Source organism: Agelaius phoeniceus, chromosome 5, assembly GCF_051311805.1.
Source record: "Agelaius phoeniceus isolate bAgePho1 chromosome 5, bAgePho1.hap1, whole genome shotgun sequence".
Lineage (NCBI taxonomy): Eukaryota > Metazoa > Chordata > Aves > Passeriformes > Icteridae > Agelaius > Agelaius phoeniceus.
Window position 1 is genome coordinate 24,654,758 of NC_135269.1, and position 9,660 is coordinate 24,664,417.

General features: G+C 48.1%; 1 protein-coding gene across 1 annotated transcript in view; it reads left to right on the forward strand.

Annotated features, from left to right (window-relative positions):
• Window positions 1–3,622, forward strand: part of EP300 (EP300 lysine acetyltransferase) — a 61,742-nt gene extending 58,120 nt beyond the window's left edge. Inside the window, exon 31 of the mRNA XM_054632068.2 lies at window positions 229–3,622. Coding sequence (XP_054488043.1) covers window positions 229–2,451 — 2,223 coding nt within the window. The 3' untranslated portion in view covers window positions 2,452–3,622. The remainder of the gene's footprint in view (window positions 1–228) is intronic.
• The last annotated feature ends 6,038 nt before the right edge of the window (window positions 3,623–9,660 follow it).

Below are 9,660 nucleotides of genomic sequence, written 5' to 3' on the forward strand. Positions count from 1 at the left end.
TTGTGTAGCTTTCAGACACCCTTACACCCACACACTTTCCCTGGCTATAATTTGGATTTATTCCTTCTCTAGTACCTCAACATGACATGAAAGATTGAATTTTTCCCTAGAGCAACTATTTGCCGGAACAGGCTTGGGAGTAATTGTTGAGGTGGCAGGACATCATTTACTCGTTTATCGTATGGAGTTTCAGGAACACTGATAACTCATCCTTTGTTGTCTTTTCAGGATTATGACCTGTGCATCACCTGCTATAACACTAAAAACCATGACCACAAGATGGAAAAATTAGGCCTCGGTCTGGACGATGAGAGCAACAACCAGCAGACAGCCACGACGCAGAGCCCCGGCGACTCGCGCCGCCTGAGCATCCAGCGCTGCATCCAGTCTCTGGTGCACGCCTGCCAGTGCCGCAATGCCAACTGCTCGCTGCCGTCCTGCCAGAAGATGAAACGGGTCGTCCAACACACCAAAGGCTGCAAGCGCAAGACCAACGGAGGGTGCCCCATCTGCAAGCAACTCATTGCTCTCTGCTGCTACCACGCAAAGCACTGCCAGGAGAACAAGTGCCCCGTGCCCTTCTGCCTCAACATCAAACACAAGCTCCGTCAGCAGCAGCTCCAGCACCGCCTGCAGCAGGCGCAGATGCTCCGAAGGAGGATGGCGAGCATGCAGCGCACGGGCGTGGCGGGCCAGCAGCAAGGACTGCCCTCGCCCACGCCGGCCACGCCGACGACTCCGACGGGCCAGCAGCCCCCGACGCCGCAAACCCCGCAGCCCCAGCCTCCGCCCCAGCCTGTGTCACAGCCTCAGCCCGCGCCTCCCAACAGCATGCCGCCCTACACCATGCCAAGAACTCAGCCCCCCGGCGCCGTGTCCCAGGGCAAAGCAGGCGGCCAGGTGACGCCTCCGACTCCACCTCAGCCGCCGCAGCCGCCAGTACAGGGTCCTCCTCCGGCAGCGGTGGAAATGGCCATGCAGATCCAGCGGGCAGCGGAGACCCAGCGCCAGATGGCACAGGTTCAGATCTTCCAAAGGCCGATTCAGCACCAGATGCCCCAGATGCCACCGATGGGAATGAACCCTCCACAGATAGGCAGAGGTCCCGGTGGCCATATAGATCAAGGAATGGGGCCAGCAGGAATACAGCAGCAGCCGCCGTGGGTGCAGGGGGCCTTACCCCAAGCTCAGCTGCAGCCAGGAATGCAGAGGCCATCCATGATGTCAGTAGCTCAGCCGGGTCAGCCGATGAATATGGCCCCTCAGCCAGGGATGGGTCAGGTACCTGGCGCCGCTCAGCCCAAACAACCTCTGCCCCAGGCGGCCTTACAAAACCTACTGCGGACTCTCAGGTCTCCCAGCTCACCCATGCAGCAGCAGCAGGTGCTTAACATCCTTCACTCCAACCCTCAGCTGCTGGCCGCTTTCATCAAGCAGCGGGCGGCCAAGTACGCGGGCTCGCAGAACCCGCAGGGCATGGCGGGGCAGCCTGGCCTCCCGCAGGGGCAGCCAGGGCTCCAGCCGCAGCAGGCCATGCAAGGGCAGCAAGGAGGGGTGCACCCCAACCCGGCCATGCAGAACATGAACCCCATGCAAGCAGGAGTGCAGAGACCCAGCATGCCCCAGCAGCAGCCGCAGCAGCAGCCGCAGCAGGCCATGGCTGGGATGAATCCTCAGGCACAGCAGATGAATATGAATCACTCGGGGATGGCTCCCCAGTTCCGAGATCTCCTGATGAGACGGCACCAGATGATGGAGCAGCAGCGCCACCAGCAGCAGCAGCAGCAGGGAGCGGGACCGGCGCTGGGGCCAGGGATGGCCAACCACAACCAGTTTCAGCAGCCCCAGGGCGTCGGGTATCCCCAGCAACAGCAGCAGCGAATGCAGCATCACATGCAGCAGATGCAGCAAGGAAACATGGGACAAATAAGCCAGCTTCCACAGGCCATGAGTGCAGAGACAGGAGCCAGTTTGCAACAGGCTTTCCAGCAAAGGCTGCTTCAGCAGCAGATGGGATCCCCAGCTCAGCCCAATCCTATGAGCCCCCAACAGCACATGCTCCCCAATCAGGCCCAGTCCCCGCACCTCCAGGGCCAGCAGCTCCCTTCATCGCTCACCAATCAAGTGCGTTCTCCACAGCCTGTACCCTCACCGCGGCCCCAGTCCCAGCCCCCTCATTCCAGCCCATCCCCTCGGATGCAGCCTCAGCCTTCTCCACACCATGTCTCCCCGCAGACCAGCTCCCCACATCCAGGACTGGTAGCTGCCCAGGCTAACCCCATGGATCAAGGGCACTTTGCCAGCCCGGACCAGAGTGCAATGCTTTCCCAGCTTGCTAGCAATGCCGGCATGGCAGGCCTCCATGGTACAAGCGCCACGGAACTGGGGCTCAGCTCCGAGAACTCAGACTTGAATTCAAACCTTTCACAGAGTACACTAGACATACACTAGACACGTTGTAGCATTTTGGGAGCAAAAAAAAAAAATTAAAAAACAAAGAAAATTAAAAAAAACTTATTTTCGCAAGACTTTTTGTACTGAAGACAAATTTTTTTGAATCTTTCTTAGCTAAAACGACATTTTTCCCTGGAACACATCTGAACTCTGCAGCAGTAGTTTGTGGTTTTAAAAACAAACCGACAACGAACCTGAGGGACAGTAGAGTACAAAGAATATATTTTTGTTATGGCTGGAATCATAACCAGTCCTTTTTCTTGGCTTTTTTTTTTCCTCGTGTGCGTTGGGGAGGTTGGGGGAGTAAGGTGGTCTTTTGGTTGCTCACCAAAGGATGCCCTGCTCATGCCTCCAATAGGTTTTATTTTTTTTTTAAATTAATGAAAATATGTAATATTGATAGTTATTATTTACTGAGGCAGATGGTAAACATTTTCCCTATTCTGGTTTTTCTTGATGTCACTGCGAAAAAAAACACCACAAAAACAGAACAACAGAAAAACACAGGAGAACCTTTCCTAAAACCGGAGGACAAAAGGGGTTAATGTTGCTTTAAAACTACATTACATATATAAATATATATATATAAAAATAAATACCAATCTTTTCCTCTTTGGTTGGAAATACGTCAATTCTTTGAAAAATGTAAAAATATTAAATAACTCAGTCCCCTCCTGAAGTCTACTTTTGTCCTCCAAGAATTTTCTATACAAGAGTCTGAGCTTAAAAAAACTTCAAGTATTAAAGTAATTTGTACATGTAGAGAGAAGACAACATTTTTGGAAATACACAGGGGCAGCTGCCAAATGGATGTAGTATATATATTGTGGTTTCTGTTTTCTTGAAAGAATTTTTTTTGTTATTTTTACATCTAACAAAGGAAAAAAAACATAAAAAAGAGGGTAAGAAACAATTCCAACGGGATTATTTCAACCTGAGAAAAAGTCCCTGGGGTTTCTTCTTTATGCTTGCTTTCTCTCTCCCATGCCCTTTTCCCACCCTCCTCCATTTTCTGTAAAACTTGAAAATAGAAAGCAAAAAACCCTCAAATGTTGTATATCATGCAATTAAAGTTGGTTACTTATAAATAAGAACTTTGGATCACTGTATAGACTGTTAAAATTGATTTCTTATTACCTATTGTTAAATAAACTGTGTGAGACAGACAGCCTGTTTTTAATGTTTCCCTTCTCTCCCACATGTGTTGCTTGTTCTTAAAATGGTGGGGGTAGCAGAATATGTGCTACTTCAAATGTTTGCTATCTAGACGTTGGAGAGCTATTTAATGTATATGACTGTTTTAAAATGCAAATCTCTAATAAGGGGTGTGGAGTAATAATTAGTCTTCTAAATGGACTCTTTTGGTACAACTCTACATTCGCGTTGTTCCCGGCATGTATCTTACCAAAGAAATGAGGTCTGACCTCAACAGTTGTGCCAGTCAGCTGTGCCCCGCCCTGCTCACACGGCCTGGGAGCAGCTGATCTTCAAAGGACCTATTTTGCATTTTGAAATGAGAACTATTTGTTTGGATATGTGATATTAAAAGATCCTATTTCACTTGGAGTATATTGTGCGCCTTTTGGCACTGAAGTGTGAGCATGAGGTAAGCTTGTGTGGATGTCCTGCAGGCAGGTGCTGTACCGGGATGGTGTGTGGGTGCCCAGTCACCCTGTGACACATCTGGTGACCTGCTGGACGCAGAGGCATTCCAGAACAGAGGTGCTGTCACCATGGAGCGTGCTGGCAGTGACCCCAGGCGTGTGCTGCCCACAGCTGTGCTCACATGGAGTTAACCCGGTCATGTCGCGTGCTGTGCTCAAGCTGGTTGTGCTGGATGTGGCTGGTTCATTGAGGGCTTCCCAAAATCCAGCCTTATGGTGTGCATGTGCATACGGTGCTGGCTGCCTAGGGAATAACTCACCCAGATGGGACCAAGGATGTGACCAGAGCACGGCTGTGTAATGCCAGCTGTGTTGGGAACATCAGTGTATCCACAGATCCCAAGCAAGCTGACCTCAGCAAACTGCTGGTGGAAGATGATGGAGGGGGTAAGTGCCAAATAAAAGCAATGGTGTATTACAGTGTGAATGGGTGTTAGAGATCTTCAAAAGTGGGAGTAAAATGCTTGGGGTTTGGATATAAACACAATTAGGACAATGAATCTTGTATTTAAAAAGGGGTTGGTGGCAAGCCTTCAGCAAGATGGTGGAAAATTTGTGGCAGGCTTAAGGAAAGCAGCCCTGGGCTTTAGTATTCGTCCTTGGCTAAACCTTACTGCTCACCCTGGCATGGTGCAGACCGGCTCTGCACCAAGCCCACAATTACCCTGGTGCACTGGGAGGAACTGCTCCTGACCTAAAGGAGAGCAGAAAGCAAAAAAATCCCATGTATTGAATGCCAGGACAGCAGCCTGGGATTGTTTCGATTTGTGCTCTGCACAGTAAGCTCTCCTCTTCCTTCCCTGCCCCCAAGCAAAGCCTAGTTTTGCTTTCAGCATTGGGGGACTTCTCAGGATGTAGCATAAATAAAATTCCTTCTGACCATATACAGACTAGTGAAGTGAAAAGTGTGCCCAGCCTTCTGACTTAGAGGCTTTTAGTGCAAACAGCTTTAATTTGTGCCACTGAGTTAGCACACAAACCGTGGTTAGAATTTGTCCTGAGCTGCATCAAAGCATCTGAAGTGGGGAAGTCCTGGGACCTTGGAGAGCACACTACAGATCTTCCAACTTCAAATGCCAACATAGAGACTTGCTTGAAAGATGCCATGGTGCATTCTGTGTGACAGCACAGCTGCTCTGTCCCTCTTTGTAGGTGGTGACTCTGAGTCAAGTTCAGTTTTTGAGGTGATGTGGATGATCAATAGTCTAAAATTTGCATAGGGTTTCTTTTCCTGACATCCCTCTACTTCTGCTTTCCCACGTTCTACTGGAGAACCAGAACCCACCATCTAGGGCACTGCTCTGGCCCAAGTTTCAAGTAGGGGGAGGATTTCATGGTGACAACAAATTTAGGGTGTCATCTGTATCTCTCTTGCCATTCAGTTGTATCTGAGTTGTTGCACTCCTATGTATTAGACTCTTGGACCAGGAAAAAGAATTCACACCCGAAGTTCCAGCAATCCAGTCAGATATTGATTGTCCAGTTACAACAATGCTAATGGTTGTACCCAAATAATGTGTAGTTCACTGATGTAAACTTTCTAATGTCTGACCTTCCACTATCCCAGCTCCCTCAGCCTCTCCCCATCTGACAGAGGCTCTAGTCTTCTCATCACCGTGCTGCCCATTTGCTGGATTCACTATGCCCATGTCTCTCTTGTACTGGGTAGCCCAAACACCAGATAATCGCACAAACCCAAGACAATGTTGGTGCAGTCACTTGGTCATTAGACAGCTGTTGTAACAGCAAAACAAGCTACAGCAGCTCCTGGCAGGCCAAGACAAGCCCAGGCAAAGCCTGACAGAACCTCACATAAAGCAGAGCTTGTGGACTCTTACTGGCAGTGGCAGCACCATAACAAGGCTGAGGTAGATGATGTGACAGTGACAGCCATTCCAGCTTTTGTGTCATTTTTCCAGTATATGATACACAATTTCTCTGCAAGAAACTCCACTTCCTGTTTCCAAGATGGTCTTTTTGCTGCTTCCAGTTTCAGCCAAACTCAAGGACTCCAGCCCATCCTCTCTGGGCACTCTGGAACAGATCCTGTAGTGAAAGACAGCAGCAGTCTGAAGAGTCTGCTCCTATGACCAGTTCTGCCTAGGTGTGTGATGCTTTCTACCCTAAAAAGGAGCTTTTATTTGAAGACCAACCACAGGGTGCTCTGTCTGGTGAATGTTTATTTTTACAAACCCTCTCAGCAGCTGCCTTCCTACAATACAATGCTGGGGTATCTGCCAGCTTGCCCAAGGAGCCATTTCTTCCCTCAGCTTGTCAAAGCAGATTGTGTGCCATAGATCCCAGCCTGAGACACAGCCTAGCCTGGTCCCTGAAAGTGTAAAAGCACAACACGTTCCATCCACAGGGATTGCAGCAGCATCTGTGCTTGCTTCATGGCTGGAGAGCTACTGATCTGCTCTGTCAGCCTTGCAGGTGTTGCATGTGCATCAGCATTTGCCTACCTGACTGTGCTCTGGCATTTTGGTTTGCTCAAGTTGCTTCAGTTACACTCCCTTAGAACAGGGTCTTGGTTTCAACTCCCCAGGAAGGGATATTGGGTGTTTGGAAGGGAAACCTGTCCTGTGACTGCTGCTGTGAGTAGCTGATGGGCAATCAGCCATGGCTCCAGTCTACTCTCTCTGTTGTCAGGAATGTGGTAGATTTGGGGAGGTGGAGAAATTACTGTTGGCACCATCTCCCTCAGTCATCTTTAAAGCTCTTCCTTGCTCCTGGTGAAGTTGGCCCAGCTCAGGCTGTGGTTTTCCCCAGGTGTGCTGGCTGGTGGCAGGCTCTGGCATATCTTGGGAGCACAGAGCTATGTGGGATGCAATCACAAGCACTGGCAGTGGGTATTTTGCTTCTCCTCGTGTCCCTGCAGTCCCCAGGGCAATAGCAGGAATTGAAAGGTCATTACCAGAAGAAAGCTCTTTGTCAACCCTGATCCTTTGGCTGAAAGTGCAGAGCTTCTGCTGCCCTGAAAATCAAGGAGTCTTTCATTCTGTTTCCTCTTCACTTTTGCTTTTCATTGTCTCTGCTGTCCCACAGCAGTATGGCACTGAAAAGAGCTCCCAGTACAATGTTGTGGTGACCAAAACTTTGGGAGCCATACAGTGGATATCTCACCAGGCCTGCTGATGGAAAGCCAGGGCAGCCTGAGGTGTGACCTGTATCTACTGCCACCCACGCTGCCAGGGCTTGTAACCACACAGCTTGAGTTACAGCCACCAGAAGTCAGAACTTCAAACTCATGAGTTTTAAAAAAAAAAAAAAAAAAAAAAAAGGTGGGGGGGGGGGGGAAGACCTCAAGTGCTCTTCTGTTTGCCTGCTGTTATCTCAGTTTGAGCTTGTATTGAAGGATTTCAAGCCTTTTGTTCCGTCAGGTGGGCCCAGTTCTCCTGTGTCACCACAAAGAGTGAGAGAGAGCCCTTAACTGTGACTTGGGAAAGGATATGTAAAGAGATTTCCACCTTGGTAAACTGCATATTATGTGTCAGGCCTTGTGGATGGTGTGACATCTTCTACCATTAGCTGGACTTACTGCTCCAGGCTGCCCTTTCTGCTGGGGAAGGTGACCTGGCAGGACATGGTGGTGCCCCATGTCTTCCTTGAAAAGCTTGCAGAGGGATTGAGAGGCAGCACAGCTCAGCTCTCAAAAGCCAGGTTTCCTGGGGGTCTGGGATGGGATAAGCACTTCAAACTGAGATTTATCTCCTAGGCAGTTAACTCTTCCCTTTCCTTGTCAGGATTGCCTTGGAATTGGCTGTAGCTGCTTTTTGGGGTTTTGTTTTGGTTTGGGGGTTTTTGTTTGCTTGTTTGTTTGTTTGAGTTTTTTAAATTTATACAAAAATTATTTACTGTTTCATTTGTATTTGTATGTAGAGTTGTGTTGACATATATTGACAGATTTAATGTGGTAGTAAAATAGCAAGGAAGGACAGGCTAACTTAGTATTTGTGCCCTTAACTGGGTCACCTGTGGGGTCTGGGGTTGGATTATCTGTTCACTATACAAACTGTTCAATTACTGTGACAGTGACAAGTGGCTGTAAATGTGGAAAGAACTTTAGTGTAGCATTAAGGATGATCTGACAAAGGTTTTCTGCAAGCTCCTCGGCCCATGAAAGAGATCTAGAAAACAGCAACTGCTCAAATCTCCCACCTGCAAGTAGGCTGTTGCCTGTTCTTACATAGTGCAGGACACACCTCTCTTCATTTCATAGTTACCTTGGCAAAATTATTCTGCCAAAGGTTAAGCAGAGTATGTTTTCTTCTATTATTCCATCTGTTTCCTTGTTGGTTTTCCAAGCTCATCTCCCCTATTTTCCTTTTTCAAAGACAGTACCATGATTGTATAGCCAAGGCTTACAGGTCTATAAATACTTTTTCTTCAAAATGGTTCCCTTCCCAGTGCTCATGACAAAAATTAAACCCTTCAAAGTCTTTTGGTTTTTCACAGTGCCAGCTAGGAGGAGCCTTATGAATGCCACTTCCCACTGCACACAAGAATTTGGAAGGCCTGTAACCAAATGGCTGCCACTTAGTGCTGGAAGTGAAAAAAGGCCCCTGTAGCACCAGGATTCTCAGGAGCTCTTTGAAATAAGAGTAGAAAACTGAAAAAGGAGGCTCTGGAGAAGCAGCAGATGAATTTATGAAGCCTGGGGACATGGAACATGAGCTCTGCATCCCAGAGCATGGGGGAGAGGACAGTCCCAGTACAAGCACAAAGAGCCAGTGAGACAAGGCTCCTCCAAGAAGTTGTGGTACTGAGGGACAGAGCAGATGCTGAAGTACAAGAGCTGCACACCTTGGAGCTGAGTGCCTGAGGAAGCAGCCTGGCCCCTGTCCTACAGCAATAATCCTCCCACTGCAGCCAGGGCTCCTTCTGTCATTGCACCTGAGAGCAGCCCTTTGATACTGATCTTGCTAAAATTTTTATTGCAGATTATGTTAAAACACAGACCAAGCCCAGAACAGCACTAGGGAAGGACATGGGAAAAGTGAAGTCTAATTTTAAGTGTTGGGTTTTAGTTACCTGAGATTGTCAGTGCTGTTCTCTCCTTAAAGAAAGGATTTGGCTTTACAGAACTATTATGATTATTGTTACATAACAGAGTTTTTATTATTGAAAAGAATATAAGTATTCCTCAATCAAGCTGAACTTGATTCACATTAAAATTGATTCATTTAAATACTACATTTAAATACTATTATTTATTGAAAAGGCTTATTTAGAACTGCAATGAAAAATGAACAGCTGTGGTGTGGGGCCTGCCTTTTAAGCTTGTTCTGTGTCAGCACAGGACTCGTTTCTACTGAAGCCTTCAAGAAGCCTTGAGCCAGCCTGTGTGTGACCTAAGGGAGCAGTGCTGCTTGTTCCACCCTGGGAAGGGAGCAAGGAGGGGATGCACACCAGTTAGAGCTCACAACGTGTTCCATGAAAGATTATTGCAGTAGAAAGACTTAATAAGCCTTTAATTTTGGATTGTGGCTTTTCTGGAAACAGCTTTGCTGTCTGCCATGCCGTGCAATGTCCAGCAGTATTT